General features: G+C 44.5%; 1 protein-coding gene across 4 annotated transcripts in view; it reads left to right on the top strand.

Moving 5' to 3' along the window:
* The window catches only part of fgf13a (fibroblast growth factor 13a), a 629879-nt gene that overhangs the window by 587184 nt on the left and 17667 nt on the right, over window positions 1-25028 (top strand). For all 4 annotated transcript variants that reach the window (XM_078547711.1, XM_078547709.1, XM_078547713.1 and 1 more), the window contains one exon: window positions 22020-22218. In XM_078547711.1, the coding sequence (XP_078403837.1) occupies window positions 22020-22218 (199 nt within the window). The remainder of the gene's footprint in view (window positions 1-22019; window positions 22219-25028) is intronic.

Consider the following 25028-nt stretch of genomic DNA (forward strand, 5'->3'; position numbering starts at 1 on the left):
CCCAGTCATCGCCGGCCAGCTGGATGGCTCTGGTTTCAACGTCGTGAGGACCTTGATTTCAGACATTCCTCCACCAATCTGTGACCTCCCTCTTGTTGTGTGCCAGCTTGTCCTGCATGAATAGAGATGGAGAGAGTATAAGCTGGATGCCTGCCAGGTCAGATGATAAGTTTGCCTGGCCTGTGCAGGTTGTGAGTGGGCGGGAGGAGGATAATGATGGTGTGTGTGAGTGAATGGTGATGTTGCAGGAGCTGGTAGTGAGTGAGGGCCCTGTGGATGTGTGATGGGTTTGTGAGTGTGTGATGGGTGAGTTGAGAGTGATGAGAAGAATGGTGGAATGGAGGAGATCATTCATCCTCTTGCGGCACTGGGTGGTTCTCTTCTTTTGAAGGGCGTTGGCGCTGACCACCGCTGCCATTGCCTCCCAAGCCTGGTTAGTGAGGTTGTTGCCCACTCTGCGGCCAGAGCGGCATTAGAAGACACCCCAGCGGGACACCATGGCATCCAAAAGGCGTTGCAGTGTCACGCCACTGAACCGGGGGACTGCAGTCTTTTTGCATTTCAGGACTATGTCTTCTTTGCAGCAGTCATGGTCAGGAAGCACCGAGAGGTGTGTGTGCGCGTGGCTGGGATTTAAATATGGCACCCGGCGAGATGATGGCAGGCGGGCGAATGAGAGCCCGCTCACCATGGAAACGGAGTGTATAAATAATGTGGCGGGTTTGGGACGATACGGTGTGAAAACCCGTCATCGCAGCCGGTGGGTAAAATGTCGTTTTACTTGCCTGCTTCGGCACTTAATGCAAACCTGGGATGTTTCTGCCCATAGTCCCACATCGAAGAGTCTATACCCACTTAAACTGTCAATCAAACTGTGAAATGGGAGGTACCCTACTGTGATAATGGATGATTGTGAAATCAGTCATGCAGCACTAACCCAGTAATGGAAATCCTGGGCCTTATGTCAACAGACAGAGTGAAATAGCAAGCAATAATTTTTTTAATACTCCAGACATTCTTTCAAAGATTTACAGGGCAGGACTTTTAAATGCCTTGACAAATCCCTATGACAGCTGCTTTTGACAGGTCTGTTGACAGTTCCGTTGAGCTTGACCATAATGAGTTTATGCATTTTTTATGCACATTTATGCCGACTTTTAAGAATTCCAAAGGGCACATTGCCTCCACCAAAAGGCATCTTGTCCTGGGACCAGGTCCAAAGGAGTACCTTGCCTCTCAAAAGGGATACCCTGGCTATCAAACCGAATTCACACACAAAGTTCAGGCCAGCTCTTGCCTGGCCTAATCTGCACACTTTGGGTTTTACACTCCTGTTCTACCAAACTCCCACTTGAGAGGAGGCAGCTGATGATTAAAATGGTCAGCTGCCTCTGTGAAATGTGCCCCACCCCCATTCCTGCTCCCGCTAAATTGAAAGTTGTGTTTGGGGGTGGGACTTGCGAGTTTAGGGCAGTTCCGATTTTTTTAGCCATGACGGAGAGGTGTGTGAATAATGGCAAAAGTCTGGGCCTGTGTCCCCTAGTTCCCGACTTTCTAGGAATAGAAACAGGCTCTTAGCATCTTCCCTGTCAAACCTTCTTACGGTTCAACATATTTCAATTGATTCTTCTAAACTCCAGAGATATAGATCCATTCTACTCGATTTCTTATCGTAGGACTACTCTCGCATCCCAGGAATCAATTTACCACACTTTGCCACAAACCTAAAAAGGGAGAGGGTTTCGATATAGCCCTTTTAGCGAGAGGGTTGGTCCAGGCAGGTAAGTACCTGAATGTATCATGGAGTGGGTATGAAAGAAACTCCCACCTATGAAATTTTCTGGACACTGTAACTGGCTAGAGGGATTCCAGCGCACCTATTTTGGGATAACTCAAGAGGGGCCTGGGTTTTAATCGATCACACCCTCTCACCTGCAGAAACTGCATCATGTCGAGTCTCTGTACAGTCATGTGATTGGAGGGTAGAATTTTTTGGTAGGAATTTGTGTCATTAACATTGCTGGGTGCATAGTAAATGTAATCATGGTGATGAACTATCTTTCACATCTTAATCTGACAAGGTACAAATGTCTGATTAATTAATTATTCTAATACTGCTAAGTATGTAAAAAAAGCTTTAATTGCTTTACCCAAGTATTAGAATTATGTTAATTCCTTGTAGATAAGAGGTACCCTCCAATGGAGGAGAGTTGTATTTCTGTCTTCAGGTGCCTATGGCGACATGTGATAGATTAGATCATTGAAGGAAATGTCTAGAAAGATTTACCTCGGCAATGATTGCTGGGTTTACACACATGAGATCGCCCAGCCTGCCAGTGAGAGGACGTAGTGCATGAGCAGGCAGTGAATTCTCCCTTAAACGCAGTACCCAGAATCTGATAAAGGGTCACATTGCTTTGCATTCAAACAATCTGAACAGGTTTCATTTGTGTAATTTAAAGTGTGAGGTGATTGTCAGTTCTTGGTTTAGGAACTTGATGCATAATCAGATTTGTTCAACACTAGGAAGCTCTATCATGAGGAAGAGAGGAGAATTAGCAAGAATTGGCTTTCCCTTTTAGGACATACATCTACTCAGCTGTTCTCAGTAGAGAATAGCAAAAGTCAAAACATTTGTCTTATCCTGTTGAAGGAGAACATTAAGAGGCTTCAGCAGAAATCTAGCAATGGGAACAGGGAAAATACAAAAATAATCATTGTAGCCAGTTTCTGTAAAGAAAGCTTTGAAAGCCCAAATATTTCAACAAACAATTTGACAAGTTAACAAAGTAATAGCTCTTCTAAAAATTTGAGAATATGATTCAAACACATCTAATTATCAAGTGCTCAGATCTCAGTTTTTGTTCCCCCCGATACACCCATGCCCATCACAGACCCTCACTCCCTGTCACACACCTCCACCCTCTTACACACAGCCCAAACATCTATACACACATACACGCACACACACACACACACACACCCCTCATAAACACCCCTCATACACATACAGAGCCATTTGTACAGTTATAGGCACCCACTCACTCTCACATTCATTGACCCACTTGCTTACAGATATATGCACCCTAACCTCTGGGACGCAGCCATTCACTCAGACAGATCCAGGCACATTCACTGCCTCCCAAGTGCTACATGTTGTGGGAACTTTGTGAACAATGGACTAAAATGTAGTAGGCAGGTAGAAAAAAAACATCAGAAAGTCAGATACAATGTCAATTATTATAACCAGGGAGCTAAATATAAATTTACAATATATACTCAGCTGTTCTCAGTAGAGAATAGCAATTTAAATTTTGTTACAGCTGTACAGAACCCTGCTTATACCATGTTTGGAGTACTGCAAACAGTCTAACTTGAGGGGATGAATGGCCTCCTCCTATTCCTGTTCCTCGGAGCAGTGGCCTACACTTGCCGCTTGTTACTTTTTAACTTCCACTTTGTTTTGATACTGAATAATAACTTGAGTTGAAATCATTTTCCTCCTTCACATGTTTGTCCAATAACTTGTAGGTATTAGCTGTGCGTTGCTTGTGGTAACATTACCCTTAATGAGGTAAATGTAGAGCGAGTTGCTCCTCATTGCAAATGAAAGCCATTTGGCATCTGTAGACTTGACTCACTTGGGAGTATGGAACTGGCAGAACTTGGCAGTAAATTAGACAATCCTGATTTGAAAATTGTTAGCACACAGGATATAATTAGGAGGAGATAAAACATGTCAGCATTAAAGGGATAGCAGCTTCATGACTGTTTTTGAGAGTATTTTTCAGGTTTGCAAAGAATACAGAACACTTTTCAAATTCGGAGTGGCTGATATTGCACTTCAGACATACATGATTGCTACAGTTTGCATTGTTGGTATGTTTAGAAACACGCCAATGATTATTTGCCAAAGACCTTAGAATAATACAATGCAGGAGGTCATTAGGCCCATCGCCCCTATGCTAACGCTTTGAAAGAGCAATCCAATTAGGCCCACTGCCCTACTCTTTCCTCATAATAACCTCTTTGAAAATATCCTTTTAAATGTTCCCACCATCCCCCTCCCAAGTTCTTGAAAAGGAAGGAGCCAATTAATAGGAACATACGAATAGGAGGAAGCCATTCAGCCCTTTGAGGCTGTCCCAGATACAATTGGATCGTGGCTGATCTGATTCTTAACTCCCATCTACTCACCTTGGTTCTGAAACCCATTAATAAAAATCTATCAACCTTAATTTTGAAAGATATTTAATTGACCCCCCACCCCCCCCCCCGCCAACCTCAGCAGCTTAGTCTTTGGCGATAGAGAACCAGCTTGTTTTACACACTGTCCAATTTTCTTCACTGTTGACCTCGATGGGAATGAATTGGGACACACAGTGCAACGCAGACTGCTAATTCACGATTACTTGCTTCACATTATTGACCCTCCTCATGACTGTAATGAGAACTGGTTGGATAAAGTAAATGGCAGAGAATAATAAAAGGCCATTTGCCACTCAGCATTTGAAATAAAATTGGTATCTTAATTAATTCAAGATCTCCATTCACTCAAGATGATTGCAGTGCAATTGTAGTCATTAAGAATTTGACTGTTTAAGCTGCATTGAGTTTGAATGCAAGCGGATTTGTCTGCATATAGCAGAATAAAAAAATTATTTTCAAACAGGGTGTGTAGATTGATCAGTTTTGTTTGCTCTCTTCTGTTCTGCTCCCCACCCTTTGCAGAAATCAGAGATCAAACTGGTCTGTACCAGAACCTGAAGTGGTTGTCAAGCAGTTCACAATGACAAACGGTTATGCAGTTTCATGACAGATTGTCCTTTCTAAATCCAAGTTTAAATCCATCTCCCAGCATGTGTCTGCACCAGAGCTTTTGTCTTTAGTGAAACAGCAACATCAGAGACCTATCCAGACTCCGGAGCCACATTGAGTGAGACTACCTCAATCTAGAAATCTAGAGGCACTCGATGCTGGCACTGAGCTCAAAGTAGAAATGTGCTTATCCCCTTCAATCAGATACAAAACATATCCTCAGGGAAATACAAAGAGACATAAAATAGGAATGAGAGATGATCTCATTGAAAAATATAAGATTCTGAGAGGGCTTAGCAGGGTAGATGTTGAGAGGCTGCTTCCTCTGGTTGGAGTGTCCAGACCTCAGGGTCACAGACTTGGGGTAAGAGGTCTGCCATTTGAACTGGAATGAGCAGAAATTTCTTCATTCAGAGATTTGAAAATCTTTGAAATTCTCTACCCCAGAGAATTGTGAATGCTTAATTGTTGAGTATATTCAAGATTGAAATCAATAGGTTTTTAGACACAAAGGAAATTAAAGGATATGGGGATAGGATGGGAAGATAGATTTGAGGCCCAGGTTCAGCTGTGATTTTACTGAATGGCCAAAGAGGCTCAAGTGGCCAATAGAGCCTTCGCCTGCTCCTGGTTTCCATGTTCATCGTGATACCCATGGGGAAGATATTCTCTCATCTTGTTTTGCACTCTAGGAGTTTAGAGATTTGAGGGGCGAGCTATTAAAGATGTTTAAAATGACTTGATAGGTAAGTTGCCCCTGGTGGCGAATCTGACCTGTCATTTAGATCATGGCTGAACTGCAGCTCAACTCCATTTACCCGACTTTGCTGCATATCCATCAATACTCTTACCAAACAAAACACTTAGCAATCTCAGCCTTGAAAGCTCCGGTTGACCCCCAGCCTCAACAGCTTATGGGGAGAGAGAGTTCCAGATTTCCAATCCCCTTTGTATGAAGGAGCGCTTCCTGATTTAACTCCTGATTCACTCACCGGAAGAAATAGTTCCTCCCCATCGACCCAGTCGAATCACCCCTCAATCTTAGAAACTGCAGGGATTGCAACCTCAGTTTATGCATCTTACTCTCACAACTTAACCCTTTTAGCCCTGGTATCATTCTGATGAATTAGTGTGGCATCTCTTCCAAGCCAATACCCAGGGTGATGATCTGGAGACCCAGGTTCAAATCCCATCACGGCACATGGTGGAATTTGAATTCAATTTGAAAAAAGTCCGGAATGAAAAGTCTAATGATGATCATGAAACCATTGCCGATTGTTGTAAAAATCTATCTGGTTCACTAATGTTCTTTAGGAAAGGAAATCTGGTGTCCTCACCTGGTCTGGCCTACATGTGACTCCAGGTCCTCAGCAATGTGGTTGACTCTTAAATGCCCTCTGAAATGACCTAGCAATCCACTCAGTTTCTCAAGGGCAATTAGGGATAAATGCTGGCCTAGCCAGTGATGCCCACATCCCATGAATGAATAAAAAGAAATATCCTTACTGAAGAACGGTAGGTAGCCTGTACTGAGCACAGCTCTTCCAATGGGATCTGATTAAGGCTCTGTACTGGGAGCCACAGTGATGTTCCTGTCATGGTGTGTGTCCTTCATGTGCTCCACAGACCACGCAAATTGTGGCCATTCCCACAATTTGGGGCATTCCATGGCCATGGGTGGATCCTGCTCCTTTGCACTTAGACTGGGGGAATTGTCCACTACATTTTCCACCCTGCGGTTAAATCCTGTGATTTGCCCGAGGTTATTGAACAGGTTCAGGAGCCTCTGGAATGTGAAAGTGGCAAGTTTTGTCCAAAGTCGAATGCCAGACTTCTCTTAGTACAGGTCCCACACCATTAAACATTAAAACCATTCATTACTATGTGATAGTGTTACTGCTTATGCGTTGTATGGAGGGGTTTGTGATCATTTGCCAGGAAGACACAATTAGAGAAGAATTTGGCAGAACTTGTAGCTTCCATACTGAACATTAAGCCTGGATAACCAGGGAAATGCTTCATTTACTTCCAGTCGCCAGAAACCCAAGGATAAATCTAATTAGATGAACCTTTTTATTGGAAAACTGTCATCATATCCTGGCCTCTTGTGCAGCCCTGATTTCCAACACCTCACAATTGGTGTCCATGCCTTCAATTGCCTGGGCCCTAAGATCTGCAATTCCCCCCCTAAACTGCCTCTCTACCTCTCTCTCCTCCTTTAGAATTCTGTTTAAAACCTCGGGGGGGGTGGGGGGGGTGTTGGACGGGAGCGGCTGGGCGCCGCAGAAACCTCCCTGTGGCAGTTTGAATTTGGAAAATTTTACTAAAGAAAAGAAAAAAGTTTTTTTAAGACATGTCCCCTCATGTGACAGTGTCACATGAGCTGGGACATGTCAATGAGTTGTATTAAAAATTTTTATTAAACTTTAAAAACCTTCATGAAACCTCATCCCGCTCGTGGATAAGGTTTCATGATAAATGCGAAGGCCGCCTGGGCTCTTCGCCTGCCCCCCCTCGCCAACCTTAAGGTTGGACGGGCAGCTCAGTTAATTATTTTAATTGGTGTTTAAATGGCTTTAATAGGCCTTTGACAGTTCGACGGGTGCTCAGCCAGCTCCAGTGTGCGCCCCCCAAACTCAAGATCTGAATGACGCACAGCGATATTGGGGCACGCGTCACCGCGCGTCATTTTATGCATTGGCCAGCGGGCCCCGCCCCCCACTCGCCAATACGAAGATTCTGGCCCTACTTTCTTGACCAGGCATTTAGCCATCAATCCCAATGTCTCCTTATTCATTTTGGTGTCAGTAGTTATCTCATCTGATTGTGTGCTGGTGAATCACCTCGCAATGTCTTACTACACCATAGGTGCTACAGAAATGCAAGCTGGTGTAGTGTAGTGCATTCCAAAAGGAACCTTTTTGCTCTTGTGAACCCAGACTCATGTGCAGTGATGAACGTTCGAGTAGCCAGTGAAGCAGCTGAGTTTGTAAATGACTGATTTCATCATTCTTAAAGTTCAGTAATGATTACAACAATTACCTGTATCATCCAACTGCTACCCCATCGGAACAGCAAGACTCAGAATAATTTCATACAATGAGGTAATCAAGTAATATATTAAAGCTAATGTCCCTGTAATTGTAATTGCATTACACATAATGCTTGCTCTTTAGGAATTTAATTAAGGTGATTTGACACAACAAAACTAAATTATAGCCAAACATGATATGGACAAAGCAACAAAAAGAAATACAGTCAAATTTTAATGACTACAACTGCATTGGCTTAACAGTGATCAAGCTCTGGTCTGTCATTATCAAGGGAAACAAAGGAGACGCTTATAGTCTAGTGATTATCAAAAAGCCGTGGTGAAACATCACAAAATGGGTCTGTTAATTATTTGGCGCATTTTTGTCATTGCACTCAGTGTGATTCAGTAATCTTTCTCGATAGACTTGATAGGAACTGTAGTGAAACAGTATGGGTGAAGTTAAAGCCCCTAAAATGGGTAGCTTGGAGCCATGGAAACATAGAAAATAGGAGCAGGAGTAGGTCATTTGGCCCTTAGAGTCTGCTCCGCCTTTCAGTATGATTATGGCTGATCCTCTATCTCAACACCATATTCCCGCTCTCTCCCCATACCACTTGATGCCTTTAGAGTCCAGAAATCTATCTATTTCCTTCTTAAATATATTCAGGGGCTTGGCCTCCACAGCCTCTGTGGTAGAGAATTCCACAGGTTCACCACCCTCTGAGTGAAGAAGTTTCTCCTCGCCTCAGTCCTGAATGGCCTGCCCTGTATCCTGAGATTGTGACCCCTTGTTCTAGACCCCCCCAGCCAGAGGAAACATCATCCCTGCATCCAGTCTGCCCAGACCTTTCAGAATTTTATACGTTTCAATGAGATCTCCTCTCATTCTTCTAAACTCCAGTGAACACAGACCTAGTCGGCCTAATCTCCCCTCATACGACAATCCTGCCATCCCAGGAATCAGTCTGGTGAACCTTCACTGCACTCCCTCTATGGCAAGTATATCCTTTCTTAGGTAAGGAGATCAAAACTGTACACAATACTCCAGATGTGGTCTCACCAAGGCTCTGTATAGCTGTAGTAAGACATCTTTGATCCTGTACTCAAGTCCTCTCGCAATGAAGGCCAACATACCGTTTGTCTTCTTAACTACTTGCTGCCCCAAATGCTTGCTTTCAGTGACTGGTGTACAAGGACACCCAGGTCCCTTTGTACATCAACATTTCCCAATCTATCACCATTTAAATAATACTCTGTCATTCTGCTTTTCCTACCAAAGTGGATAACTTCACACTTATCCACGTTATACTGCATCTGCCATGTATTTGCCCACTCACTCAACCTGTCTAAATAACCTTGAAGCCTCTTAACACCCTCTTCACCACTCTCATTCCCACCAAATTTCATGCCATCAGCAAACTTCGAAACATTGCTTTTGGTTCCCTCGTCCAAATCATTGATATACATTGTGAATAGCTGGGGCCCAAGCACTGATCCCTGTGATACCCCACTGGTCACCACCTGTCACTCTGAAAAAGATCCATTTATTCCCACTCTGTTTCCTGTCTGCTAACCAATTCTTAATCCATGTCAATATATTACCCTCAGTCCCATGTGCTTTAATTTTACACTCTGACCTCTAGTGTGGGATCAAAAGCTTTCTGAAAATCCAAATACACCACATCCACTGGTTCTCCCTTATCTATTCTGCTAGTTACATCCTCAAAAAAACTCCAGTAGGTTTGTCAAACTTGATTTCCCTTTCATAAATCCATGTTGACTTTGTCTAATCCTGTTGATATTTTCTAAGTGTCCCGTTATCGCATCATTTATAATAGATTCTAGCATTTTCCCTACTACTGAGGTTAGGCTAACTGGTCTGTAATTCCCTCTATTCTCCCTCCTTTTTTAAATAGTGGGGTTACATTTGCCACTCTCCAATCTGCTGGGAGTGTCCCAGAATCTACAGAATTTTGGAAAATTATAACCAACTATTTCCTTGGCCACCCCCTTTAGTATCCTGGGATGTAGATTATCAGGCCCTGGGGATTTATTGGCTTTCAGTCCCATTAATTTCTCTAGCACTTTTTTTAGTAATATTAATTTTCTTCAATTCCTCCTTCTCACTGGACCCTTGGTTCCCTAGCATTTCTGGGAAGTTATTTGTGTCTTCCTCTGTGAAGACAGAACTAAAGTAGTTGTTTGATTGCTCTGCTATTTCCTTGTTCTCTATTAGAAATTCTTCAGTTTCCGACTGTAAGGAATCTACATTTGTCTTCACTAATCTTTTTATTGAGTACGAAGAGATGGTGGTGTAGTGGTAATGTCATTGGACTAGTCATCTAGAGGTCTAGGCTAACATTCTGGAGACAGGGGTTCAAATCCCACCACAGCAGCTGGGTGGAATTTAAATTCAATTAATAAATCTTAAATGGAAAGCTAGGCCAGGATTATACATTGGTCGGGCGGGCTCGGTGGGAGTGGGCGGAGCCAACAGCCCCCCGCAATTGGCTCGACACTGCGATTTCACGCGGGTGGGCCAATTAAGGCCCGCCCAGCGTGGATCGTGAACAGTAGCACTGAGCACTACCTGTGCTGGCGGGGGGGAGGAGGGAGAGTTGGGTCCGGTGTTCTTTCGCGCATGCTCATGAAAGAGCTTCAACCTCCCTGAGGCACGGCTGCGTCAGGGAGATTGAAGCGCTTTTTAAAGAAATTATTAAAAACATTAAAAATTGAATGAAATATGTCCCCTCTCATATGACTGTGTCACATGAGATGGGACATGTTTTTATTTTCAAAATAAAATTCTTATATAATCAGTATTAGCTTTGGGAAACCTCATCCTGCTCATGGATGAGGTTTCCTAAAGAACCTAAAGGCCGCTTGGCCATTTCGCCTGCCCGCCAGCTGTAAGTTTGGACGGGCAGCGTAAAATTGGAGGTAATTAGTATGTTAATGGCCTTAATAGGCCTTTCAGTTATCAACAGGCACACAGCCAACTCCAGTGAGCGCCCGCCGAACGAAATATCACGAGACAGTGTGATGACGTTGGGACGCCCGCCCGATGTCATCGCGCGTTATTTTACGTTCCAATGTGTCCGGGCTGCTCCCACACGCCGAATATTACATTTTTCCCATAGACCCAATAATGGAGAACATGAAACTATCATCGATTGTTGTAAAAACCCATCAGGCTCAGTGATCTCCTGTAGGAATGTAATCTGCCATCCTTACCCATTGTGGCTGACATGTGACTTCAGACCCGCAGCGTTAGGACTGACTCTTAACTGCCCTCTGAAATGACTTAACAAGCCACTCAGTTCAAGGGCAATTAGGGATGGGCAACAAATGCTGGCCCTGCCAGCGACACCCCCGTCCCTCGAGAGAATAAAGATGTTAAACTTCTGAATATGTCAAACCTGATCCCAAGCCCTAGGTTAACAAAGGACAACCAATCCATTCCCAGGAGGTGCGTTGGCAATTGAAGTATATTAATGAGGTAGACTGTCTCTGATGTAACTTGCTTTGCCAGTTTAACCCTGGCCAGCTGGATTTCCCGGGGGAAACCCGGCAGCTGAGGGGAGGTAATGACAGCTTCGGGGAGAAGTGAAGTGTTTTTTCACAGACTGCTTTAGAAGCAGCAAGAGTGCTTCCGCACAGCACCCCCACCAAAAGCCTCCCCACCATCAGACAACCCCCCCCCCGCCCCCCACCCCCCCCCCCCAACCGCACCATACAAAGACTCCCACCAACCCCTCACCTCACCCAAGTCAGGAGTTGGGTTTCCTGTTTGAATTTCCAAGGCAGTGCATCAACAATCTTTCTTCCCAAGGACAATCCCACAAGGGAACAAGCTGCCAAAAAAATAGTCACCGCCCCATCACTTGGAATCTTCAACACCCATCTCTAGATTATTTCTATATGAAAGTTTTTGTTATCGGGATTACTGTATCCACGGGTTATGTCTGGTTCAGCTAGGGCTAACTGCATTCATAAACATTAGCGGAATATGGATATTAGTCTGTGATGCCAACACAACTAAAACAGAAACAGATAAGATAAACTTGGATTATTTATTCAATAATTACCTAATAATGACCTTCATAGCCAGAGGATTCAAGTACAGGAGCAGGGGTGTCTTGCTGCAATTGTACAGGGCCTTGGTGAGACCACACCTGGAATATTGTGAGCAGTTCTGGTCTCCTTATCTGAGGAAGGATGTTCTTGCTATAGAGGGAGTGCAGCGAAGGTTTACCAGACTGATTCCTGGGATGGTGGGACCGACATATGAGGAGAGATTGAGTCGGTTAGGATTATATTCGCTGGAGTTCAGAAGAATGAGGGGGGGAATCTCATAGAAACCTATAAAATTCTAACAGGACTAGACAGGGTAGATGCAGGAAGGGTGTACCCGATGGTGGAGGAGTCCAGAACCAGGGGTTACAGTCTGACAATAAGAGGTAGACCATTTAGGACTGAGATGAGGAGAAATTTCTTCACCCAGAGAGTGGTGAGCCTGTGGAATTCGTTACCACAGAAAGTAGTTGAGGCCAAAACATTGTATGTTTTCAAGAAGGAGTTAGATATAGTTCTTGGGGCTAAAGGGATCAAAGGGTATGGGGAGAAAGTGGGAGCAGGCTATTGAGTTGGATGATCAGCCATGATCATAATGAATGGCAGAGCAGGCGCAAAGGGCCGAATGGCCTACTCCTCCTATTTTGTTCTATGACCTTCTCCAGGCTTTAGAACCCTCTGAGAGCTCTGCATTCCTGCAACTCTGACCTCTTAGGCATCCTCAGTTTCATTCATCTTACTGTTGGCGGCTGTGCCTTCAGCTGCCTGTGCCCTATACTCTGGAATCCCTCCCTAAACCTCTCCACCTCGCTAGCTGTCTCTCCACCTTTGTGATTCTCCTTAAACCCTTGTGAAACGGCAGCTCACTCTCAACCTCCTGTGAGTTTCAGGGAGTTGATGCATTTGCAAAGTAATTACCCGAATGAACTCACTGCAAAAAGTTGGAGCTGGTACATAACAGAGTAAGTATTTTTTTTTATTAATGTGCAAGTCTGTGCTCTTGTAATGCCAGTCAGACATTATCAGCTCACACAGCAACTTAAATTGCTGATTTTTCAAACCGAAAAGGTTGAGGGAAAAAGTCCAACAATGAACATGGGGAGGCGATGGCGGAGTGGTATTGCCACTGGGCTGGTAATCCAGAGACCCCGGGTAATGCTCTGAGGACCTGGGTTCAAATGGCAGATGGTGGAATTTGAATTCAACAAAAATCTGGAATTTAAAGTCTGATGATGGCCATGAAACCATTGCTGATTGTGGTAAAAATACATCTGGTTCACTAATGCCCTTTAGGGAAGGAAATCTGTCGTCCTTACCTGGTCTGACCTACATGTGACTCTCAGTTAGGGATGGGCAATAAACGCTGGCCCAGCCAGCGATGTCCACACCCCATGAGCAAATTTAAAAAAACACACCGTGATGTGTTCCATTGCAGCAATGCCTCTAACACCCCCCCCACAACTACCCCACCCCCGACTACCCTCCCAAGACTAACCCATCCTACCCACACACCTTACACACTTAACGTCTCTCCTGTCAAAGTGACTGGGACCTTGAAACTTTTTACCCGGTTTACAGCAGCTGGTGCGATGAAAAGGGGTCATGGCTTCACTTCCCCAGATGATGCTGTCCTGCCCTGAAGGAGCAGTTACTCTGTAAATTCCTCAGCACGACCAAGTCGGGCGAGAAATATGCAGCTCCAGACTAAGGGAAGTAAAAAGGAGCAGAGTGGTAATCTGACGATGACTACCTATAGCGCTCCTCAGAGGATTCAGCCCAATACCTAACTGGTCAGAACAGAAGGAGATGATGCTTGGTGCAGACTAAATTAAAGTACTACACATGGAGGGAAAGCTAGGCAATGCACATTGTCCATAAGCGATGCTGAAAGAGCTGGAGGTTAAATTGACTCAACCTGTAGACTCCACGCTCAACAAGCTCAAGAGTTTTCTGCGTCCAAATTAGCTGCTTCTTTATTTATGTCTGACAGAAACGACACCTCAAAAATGCTTTTATGGCTGTAAAATGTGTTCAGATGTCCTGAGGTCTTCCAAGGTGCTACAGGAATGTCTTTCTTTCTGATGAGATAACACCCGAGCTCTTCTTCCTTGAGAAGCAAGGCCAGAGGTGATGTTGTGGGTGTGGACAGGATTATACACTGAATGGACAACTTGAATCCAGAATATTTGCTTTAAATTAAATTGTGAGAGTAGAACTATAGGTTACAGGTTTAAATTAGTAAACAGTCAACTTGAAACTGTTACCAAGTGGCCCCTCCTTCACACAGTGGTCAACACGTGGAATGGCCTTTCTGATGGGGGAGTATGGGTCTAAACCCTGGAGGCATTTAAGAAACCAACTGGAAGATATAGTGAGGAGAATTTAGTTTTATTCCGAATAGATGAATTGAATAGCCTTTCTCATCCATATTCACTTGTGATCATCAAATCACAGACTTACACAGCACAGAAGGAGGCCATTCTGCCCATAGTGCTTGTGACAGCTCTTTGAAAGAACTATCAATTAGTCCAACTCACCCCTGCTCTTTCCCCACAACCCTTCACATGTTTCCTTTTCAAGTATTTATCCAATTTCTTGGTGAAAGTTACTATTGAATCTGCTATCAGGCAGGGTGTTCCAGATCACAGCAACTTGCTGCATAAAAAAAAATCTCCTCACTTGTGATAGGCTTGGAGTTAAAATTTGTGAATGACCTTTGAGGCTTCATTTTAGGCACCTGTGCAGCCAATGGAACGAGTAGCCTGAGTAGCCCCGGGGCAGCATCTTCCGGTCGGTGAGCTGGGGGCAGGACCCACTCTCTGACGCGTAAGATGACACTGGGATATGTCGGGCGTGCGTCCCAACGCCACCCCGCGTCATTTAGTTTCTCAGTTCGGCGGGAACACCGCTGATTCGGCTGCATGCCCGCCGAACTGTCAACGGCCTATTAAGGCCATTAAAAAACTATTTAAGACGATTAATGGACCTGCCCATCCAACCTTAAGGTTGTCGGGCAGGCCGGGAGCCCTGGCGGGCTTCTGAAAAAACATGAAACCTCATCCACGGGCGGGATGAGGATTCATGAGGGTATTTAAATATTTATGAAATGTTTCAATAAAAGTAATGGACATGTCCCAACTCACGTGACAGTGCCACATAAGGGGACATGGCAGGGAAATGTTTTTATCACCTTTATTTAAAGTTTTCAATCGGAGCTGATCTCCCTGAGGCAGCACTGAGCCTCAGGGAGATCTGTGCGCTCCTTCGTGCACATGTGTGAAAGAGCGCACTCCCGGCTGAGGGAATCCCCCCCACCCACACAGGGAGCGCATAGCACTTCCTGGACGCTGGACGGGCCTTAATTGGCCCGCCCATGTAAAATGGCGCCGCCCTGCCCAGGGGCGCCAATCAGAAGGCCACCTGCCTGCGCCCACACCCGCTGCCCCCCCCCCCACCCAAATGGGGGGAAAATGTTGCCCCTAGTCTCTGTGGAATATAAGCAAGGAAGGGGGTGATTTGTAACAGAATGTTTGTTTATAAATTCATTTTGCCCCATTTCATTTACAATTTTTAAAAATTGAGAATTAAGTGGGAACAGCGAAAGGACTGTAACCATTCAATTGCCTTGCTTCCATTGTCGCTGATTTGTGTGAGGCTTGTATAGTCAAAGAGCTGAGTCATATAGTTTGCTCTAATTGTGCAAGAGCAGAGGTTCTGCAAGTAGCGAGACAGCAGCTGATTCACAAGAGCATCTGGTTTGATCAAACGGAGACTGAGTCAGCGAATACAAGGGAATAATGACGAATCAGATAGAAGGTAATATAGGAAGTGAAGAGACACTTTGTAAAAAGGCAAGGAGACTGATGTGGATTGAAATGTTGCTGACATTTAAAATCAAGCAGCAGTACAAAACACCACGGTGAGGAGATAAATAAAATTAAACAGAAACTCAAGGCAGTCAGGACATAAAACAGAAACAAGAATGGGGAAATGGTTCAGTTGAAGAAAGAAATTAATGTCCTAGCGTGAATCTTTCTTGTAATTCACATGAACAGTTTCCACCTATTCTCTAACCGGAGCGGCTGCTGTACAGCATTCCACAAGTACATTAAGTTAGTCTTTGCTGAGAGTATGAAACTGGAGAAAGCAAATTATCCGGCTGTTTTAGTCTGCACTCAATTCTCTTCAACAGGTCATCGGGAAAGATAACCAGGCGCAGTGTGAAGTTTCCTAATTATTAGAGAGGAGGAACACTCAGATGCCCCTGTCACACTATCAAAAAAATTACATCTTATAAGTAAGAACATAGAATAGGAGTATAAAGTGTAGATTCACCAGGAAGCTGCCAAGAATTATCCACTTAAGGGCCTCATCCTGCCGCCATCATTATTCATCCAGCGACAGGCAGAGGACTCACCATACGGAGAGACTAACGAGCAAATCCTGCTGGGGTTGCTTGCAGGATTCCAGGGGGTTGTGCCTTGATCAAAGGCTCTCAGTGCCTGATCAAGGGACCCAGCATCAGGAAGTGGGAGACCCTGTTGAACACCAACCCCCCAACCTTTCTTCTGACCCAGCGACAGTGAAGGAACAGCGATCGATTCCCAAGCCAGGATGGGGAGTGACTTGGAGAGGAACTTCCAGGTGGTGGTGTTCCCATCTATCTGCTGCCCTTGTCCTTCTAGATAGGAGTGGTTGTAGGTTTGGAAGGTGCTGTCAAAGGAGCCTTGGTGAATTCCTGCAGTGCATCTTGTAGATGGTACACACTGCTGCTACTGTGCGTCGGTGGTGGAGAGAGTGAATGTTTGTGGATGTGGTGCCAATCAAGCAGGCTGCTTTGTCCTGGATGGTGTCAAGCTTCTTGAGTGTTGTGGGAGCTGCACTCATCCAGTCAAGTGGGGAGTATTCCATCACACTCCTGACTTATGCCTTGTAGATGGTGGACAGGATTTGGGGAGTCAGGAGGTGAGTTACTCGCCACACAGTTCCTAGCCTCTGACCTGCTCTTGTAGCCATAGTATTTATATGGCTAGTCCAGTTCAGTTTCTGGTCAATGGAAATCCCCAAAATGTTAATAGTGGGGGATTCAGCAATGGTAATGCCATTGAATGTCAAGGGGTGATGGTTAGATTCTCTCTTGTTGGAGAGGGTCATTACTTGACACTTGTGTGGTGCGAATGTTACTTTCCACTTGTCAGTCCAATCCTGGATATTGTCCAGGTCTTGCTACATTTTGACACAGGTGCTTCAGTAACTGAGGAGTCATGCATGGCGCTGAGTAGATTGATGGGGCGGTAATTGGCCGGGTTGGATTTGTCCTGCTGTTTGTGTACAGGACATACCTGGACAATTTTCCACATAGCTGGGTAGATGCCAGTGTTGTAGTTGTACTGGAACAGCTTGGCTAGGGGCACAGCAAGTTCTGGAGCACAAGCCTTCAGTACTATTGCCTGAATATTGTCAGGACTCATAGCCCTTGCAGTATCCAGTGCCTTCAGCCATTTCTTGATATCACATGGAGTGAATCGAATTGCCTGAAGACTGGCATCTGTGATGCTGGGGACCTCCAGAGGAGGCCGAGATGGATCATCCACTTGGCCCTTCTGGCTGAAGATGGTTGCAAATGCTTTAGCCTTATCTTTTGCAGTGATGTGCTGGGCTCCCCCATCATTGAGGATGGAGGTATTTGTGAAGCCTCCTCCTCCTAAACAAAGCACTCGCATATACCGTGATTCCCTGTCCTCTGGAAATGGTGTCACAGGTGGAGCTTTGTTCTGATCAGAATCTCTGACCAGTTAACTGGCCACATGTTTGAAGCCAATGCTGTAAAATAGGGGAGGTGGTAACATAGTGGTATTGTCACTGGATTTGTGTTCCAGAGACCCAGAATAATGTTCTAGGGACCTGGGTTCAAATCCCACCATAGCAGATAGTGAAATTTGAATTCAATAAAAATCAGGAATTAATAGTCTAATGATGATTGTGAAATCATTTTTTGTTGTAAAAAATCCATCTGGTTCACTAATGTCCTTTAGGGAAGGAAATCTGCTGTCCTTACCCGGTTTGGCCTACATGTGACTCCTGACCCACAGCAATGTGGTTGACTCTTAAATGCCTTCTGGACAAGGGCAATTAGGGATGGGCAATAAATGCTGGCACTAGCCAGCGACGCCCACATCCCATGAATGAATTTTTAAAACAAAAACAGAAACAGAAATACCTGGAAAAACTCAGCAGGTCTGGCTGCCAGGTATTTCTGTTTCTGTTTTTGTTTTGGATTTCCAGCATCCGCAGTTTTTTGTTTTTATATACGTTTTTAACTCAATGAGTTTTTAAAAGTCTGCCTGCAGAATCTAAAGAACAGTTAATAAAATGGTTGATCTCCCATGGCCTTGTATATCGAGATTGAAACTTCAGCGATAAGGAGTTAGTGGGAATGGGTTTGGAACCAACATACAGATGAGATTTAGACTCAATTTTTAAGTTGTACAATCTTTATTTTTCTATTTCTGTTGTAAACTCCAGTATCCACTTCTAGAATGGAATTTCTCCATGTAAACGTGCCCTGGTGCAATCACACTGTCACACCACTGCTGTCCTGTTACACATACCCCAGCGGAAGAGAGAAAGAACTTTCATTTCTATAGCACCTTTCCCAACCTTAGGAGATCCCAAAGCTCTTTCGATCCAATGAAGCAGTGTTGAAACATAGTCACTGTGGTAATGGAAGAAACATGGCAACGAACATCCACACTGCAAAATCGCACAAACAGCAATGTGATGTTCACCATATCATCTGCTGTTAATGATCTCAATTGGAGGATAAATATTGGCCAGGACTCCAGGGAGAATGCCCCAACTCTCCAAAATGGTGCCTTTTGTTTGTTGCATCACTAGAAAAGGGTAGATGGAGCCTTTTAATATCTGTTCTGAGAAATGCTACCTCTGACAGCATGGCACTGCCTTACTACTTCAACATGGACAGTGCAGCACTCCCTCGGTACTGACCCTCCGACAGTGCAGCACTCCCTCAGTACTGACCCTCCAACAGTGCAACACTTCCTCAGTACTGACCCTCCGACAGTGCAGCACTCCCTCAGTACTGACCCTCCAACAGCGCAACACTTCCTCAGTACTGACCCTCCGACAGTGCAGCACTCCCTCAGTACTGACCCTCCAACAGTGCAGCACTCCCTCAGTACTGACCCTCCAACAGTGCTGCACTCCCTCAGTACTGACCCTCCAACAGTGCTGCACTCCCTCAGTACTGACCCTCCAACAGTGCTGCACTCCCTCAGTACTGACCCTCCAACAGTGCTGCAATCCATCAGTGCTTCACTTGAGTGCCAGCCGAGAATATTTGCTCAAATAGCAAACACTGGGAGCATTGAATTACAAATCTAGATGGGCAGTTTCCAACAACCACAACCATTTTCCTTTATACTAGGTATGACTCCAACCAGCGGAGAGTTTTCCCTCTGATTCCCACTGAGTCCAGTTTTGCTAGGGCTCCTTGATGCCACATTCAGTCAAATGCTGCCTTGATGTCAAGGGCAGTCACTCTCACCTCACCTCGGGAGTTCAGCTCTTTTGTCCATGTTTGAACCAAGGCTGTAATGAGGTCAGGAGCTGAGTGGCCCTGTAGGAGCCCAAACTGGGCATCGGTGAGCAGGTTATTGCTAAGCAAGTGCCGCTTGATAGCACTGTTGATGACCCCTTCCATTACTTCACTGATGATGGAGAGTAGACTGATGGGGCGGTAATTGGCCGGGTTGGATTTGTACTGCTTTTTGTGTACAGGACATACCTGGGCAATTTTTCACATAGCCGGGTAGATGCCAGTGTTGTAGCTGTACTGGAACAGTTTGGCTAGGAGCGTGGCAAGTTCTGAAGCACAAGTCTTCAGCACTATTGGCGGAATATTGTCAGGGCCCATAGTCTTTACGGTATCCAGTGTCTTCAGCTGTTTCCTGATATCACGTGGAAGGAATTGAATTAGCTGAAGACTGGAAGATCTGTGATGCTGGGGACCTCCGGAGGAGGCCGAGATGGATGATCCACTCGGCACTTCTGCCTGAAGATTGTAGCAAATGCTTCAGCCTTATCTTTTGCACTGATGTGCTGAGCTCCTCCATTGAGGCTGAGGATATTTATGGAGCCTCCTCCTCCAGGGAGTTGTTTAATTGTCCACCACCATTCAGGACTAGATATGGCAGGGCTGCAGAGCTTAGATCTGATCCATTGGTTGTGGGATCGCTTATGCTGTTTGGCACGCAAGTCGTCCTGTGTTATAGCTTCACCAGGTTGACAGCTCACTTTTCAGTATTCCTGGTGCTGCTCCTGGCATGCCCTCCTGCACTCTTCTTGAACCAGGATTGACCCCCTGGCTTGATGGTAATGGTAGAGTGGGGGATATGCCAGGCCATGAGGTTACAGATTGTGTTTGAGTACAATTCTGCTGCTGCTGATGGTTCACTTGCCCTTACGCTTCTAAATTCCGGCAATACAAGCTTAGTTTGTGTAATCTTCCTTCATAATTTAACCTTTGGAGTCCAGGGGTCTATTTGGAGGACTGGGCCTCATCCCGCATTGGGTGTACCCCACCCACCCTTCAGCTGTTCAACAGCTCTGCCCCACAGGAAGGTAGGGTTGATGGGCGGGGGGAGGGGTTTTGGGTGGGGAGTTGGTGGGACTCCTGCTCCTGAGGCTATTAGTGAACCAGTTGGGGATTTGTGATGATGCACCAGTTTTTATAGACATTTTCTTTCAATTCACAAACAGCTTGTTTTACAATTTGCCTTGAAGCATTTGAACTCTTGACCCCGGTTTAATAAAGCAATAATTAAAAGAGGGAATTTGCGTCCATATATAGTTTTTCACTTTCTCAGAAAATCCCAAAGTATTTTATAGTCAATGTACTTTTGATGTGTAGTTATTATTGTTCTGTAGGTACATGTGCACAGCAAGCTCCCACAAACAAGTCAGATAATGACCTGTTTAGATGAGGGAACTAAATATAATATCTCCAAATTTGCAGATGACACAAAGCTGGGTGGGAGGGTGAGCTGTGAGGATGATGCAGAGATGCTTCAGTGTGATTTGGACAAGCTGAGTGAGTGGGCAAATGCATGACAGATGCAGTATAATGTGGATAAATGTGAGATTATCCATTTTAGTAGCAAAAACAGGAAGGCAGATTATTATCTGAATGGCTATAAATTGAGAGAGGGGAATGCGCAATGAGACCTGGGTGTCCTTGTACACCAGTCACTGAAGGTAAGCATGCAGGTGCAGCAGGCGGTAAAGAAGGGAAATGGTATGTTGGCCTTCATAGCCAGAGGATTCGAGTACAGGAACAGGGATGTCTTGCTGCAATTATACAGGGCCTTGGTGAGACCACACCTGGAATATTGTGTGCAGTTTTGGTCTCCTTATCTGTGGAAGGATGTACTTGCTCTAGAGGGAGTGCAGCGAAGGTTTACCCGACTGATTCCTGAGATGGCGGGACTGACATATGAGGAGAGATTGAGTCGGTTAGGATTATATTCGTTGAAGTTCAGAAGAATGAGGGGGGATCTCACAGAAACCTAAAAAATTCTAACAGGACTAGACAGGGTAGATGCAGGAAGGAGGTTCCCGATGGTGGGGCAGTCCAGAACCAGGGGTCACAGTCTGAGGATATTGGGTAGACCATTTAGGACTGAGATGAGGAGAAACTTCTTCACCCAGAGAGTGGTGAGCCTGTGGAATTCGTTACCACTGAAAGTAGTTGAGACCAAAACATTGTATGCTTTCAAGAAGGGTTAGATATAGCTCTTGGGGTGAAAGGGATCAAAGGGTATGGGGAGAAAGCAGGAGCAGGCTATTGAGTTGGATGATCAGCCATGGTCATAATGAATGGCGGAGCAGGCTCGAAGGGCCGAATGGCCTACTCCTGCTCCTCATTTCTATGTTTCTATGTTAAGTTGTTTGGAAGAAGTTGATTCAGAATCATTCCATGACTCTGCCTTTGCAGAACTATGATTTGCATGAGAATGTGCTGTTAAAGAGTAAGAACTTAATTGTTATTTTGCTGTTTTTTTTCTGTAAACAGGAACACTTCACACCAGAATGCAGGTTCAAGGAATCAGTATTTGAAAACTACTATGTGACCTATTCATCCATGTTGTACAGACAGCAACAGTCTGGAAGGGGTTGGTATTTGGGACTTAACAAGGAGGGAGAAATCATGAAAGGAAATCACGTGAAGAAAAACAAACCAGCTGCCCACTTCCTCCCCAAACCATTAGAAGGTAATATCTCAAAGATTTTCTTTGCTTTTACTTCAGCTGTGAGCATTAAGAGCGCAGAGAAGCCAATTAACCCGAGGTCAATGTTCATCTTTAACCTGGTTGACATCTGTTGAGAGGAAGATTGAGTGTCATAAAGGTGCCACAGATACTACAATGAAGAGCAGGCCTAGGTTAGCTCTTCAATTGAAGCAATCTACTGTAATCCTATTTACTTCCTACTTATTCCCTATTTATTTCCATGGGACCTTCCCATGCAACCTCAGAAGGTGCAACACCTGCCCCTTTACTTCCCCCCTTCTCACCGTCCAAGGGCCTTTCAAGTGAAGCAGCATTTCACTTGCACTTCCCTCAACTTAGTCTACTGCATTCGTTGCTCCCAATGTGGTCTCCTCTACATTGGAGAGACCAAACGCAGGCTGGGTGACCGCTTTGCAGAACACCTTCGGTTTGTCCGCAAGAATGACCCAAACCTCCCTGTCGCTTGCCATTTCAACACCACCTGCTCTCATGCCCACATGTCCGTCCTTGGCTTGCTGCAATGTTCCAGTGAAGCTCAACGCAAACTGGAGGAACAGCACCTCATCTTCCGACTAGGCACTTTACAGCCTTCCGGACTGAATATTGAGTTCAACAATTTTAGATCATGAACTCTCTCCTCCATCCTCACCACCCCCCACCCCTTTTTGATTCCCCTTTTTCTAATATTTATTTTTAAATTTTTATATATACATTTTTTTCCCACCTATTTCTATTATTATTGTTTAAATTCATTTCCATTCATTGTTTTATCCCCACCTTTTAGCCCATTTTGATATTTTTTCCCACACTATCCCTTCCCCCCACCCCACCCCCACTAGGGCTATCTGTCACTTGCTCATCCTGCTTTCTACTCTTAATGTCACCATTAGCACCTCCTTTAGCCAGTATCACCATCATCAACACCCCTTCCACCTTTTGTTTATGACATCTTTTGCAATCTCTCCTTTGCCTCCACCTATCACTGGCCTTCTACCCAGCTTCACCACATTTCTACTTCTCTTTAGATCTGAAGAAGAGTCATCTGGACTCGAAACGTTAATTCTTTCTCACCACAGATGCTGTCAGACCTGCTGAGTTTTTCCAGCAATTTTTGTTTTTGTTTCAGATTTCCAGCATCCGCAGTATTTTGCTTTTAACCTATTTACTTCTTGTTTCCTGACACCTCTGTGCTTCCTTGTCCAACACAGATCCGGCCCCACTTTTAAATTATATTACAGCTTGTGCCTCAGGAGCCACTTGCAGTAAAGCACTTTCATTCCTAACGGGAAGAGTTCTTTCAGTCTCCCCTTTCATTCTTGTGATAATCCTCAATTAATGCCCCTTTTCACTGATTGATAATCAGTAGAGACAGTCTTTCACCCTTTGACCTCTCAAATCCAACCATCATTTACACACCTTTATGAATTCTCTCTATTCCAGTGAAAAAAGCCACCAATTCTCTTTGAACTTCCAAGAATCATAAGCACAGGAGGAGGCCATTCAGCCCCTTGAGCCTGTTCCACCATTCAATGAAATCATGTCTGATCTGTGACCTAAACTCCATGCACCTACATTTACTCCTTAATACTTTTGGATGACAAAAATCTATCAGTCTCTGATTTAAACTGTACAGTTGATCAAGCCTCATTTGCTGTTTGCAAAGGAGAGTTCCCAATTTCTACCACACTTTATGTGTAGAGGAGTTTCTAACTTTGCTTCTGAAATTCATGGTTGTAATTTTTACGCTATGACTGGTGTTGTTCGAGTGCATCTTTACTATCCTCTTCTTCATGGTTCAAATACCCTTCCCGTAATGGGGTGCTCAGAATTCTAATGTCCCTTATCTGGTCTCAATTCTGTGAATTGTCACTTGTCACTTTCCATGGCTCAGACAGGAGAATAAATCAAGAACGCTGTTTGACTTATAGTGATTTTTTTTGTCCTCTAAAGCAAGTGATTAACAGGTATGTAAGAGGGAACTCAAAGATAGAACTAGTTCCCTCCAAGTCGCACACCATCCTGACTTGGAAATATATCGCCGTTCCTTCACTGTCACAGGGTCAAAATCCTGGAACTCCCTTCCTAACAGCACTGTGGGTGTACCTACACCACATGGACCGCAGCGGCTCAAGAAGGCAGCTCACCACCCACCTTCTCAAGGGCAATTAGGGATGGGCAATAAATGCTGGCCCAGCCAGCAGTGTTGACACCCCATCTAAGAATAAATATTTTTAAAAATCAGATGTGAACTCTGGATGGTGATGGGGCCCAATTAACTTTTTCTCTGAATTTCTTATTACTTTATACTTATTTTAAAATCACAAACAACGAATTGGCCAGAAATGTAAGCTTGAGTGAATCGAAATAAAATGCTATAAAAAGCGCCAAATGTAATCATTTTTTTTCATTACTTGCCAGGAATGATTAAAAGGGCTCATTTGTATTGTAAGTTACATTTTCTACTGTCATTCTGATTGATGTTCCTTTGCTATTACTGGAAATGGAAACAAATCACTGTAACATTTGGTGGAATGTGAGGTGCTCCTGAATAAATGGAAAAGTTTCTGTTCATTTCACCGAACCCACATTATCCTATCGAACATCAGGGAATAAAAAAACTTTGTATTTTGCCCGGTGATTTCTCAACTCTGCAAAGGAAGTTTTAGCTGAGAAAGGTTTGCAGTGCACAGGATTTGTAATTCTCTATTCAAAGGAAGAGCCCGCTCCTGTACAGCACTTTTCACAACCTCAGGATATCCCAAAATTCCCTTAACCCAGAGAATCGGTTTTGA

Source organism: Cetorhinus maximus, chromosome 8, assembly GCF_964194155.1.
Source record: "Cetorhinus maximus chromosome 8, sCetMax3.hap1.1, whole genome shotgun sequence".
Classification (NCBI taxonomy): domain Eukaryota; kingdom Metazoa; phylum Chordata; class Chondrichthyes; order Lamniformes; family Cetorhinidae; genus Cetorhinus; species Cetorhinus maximus.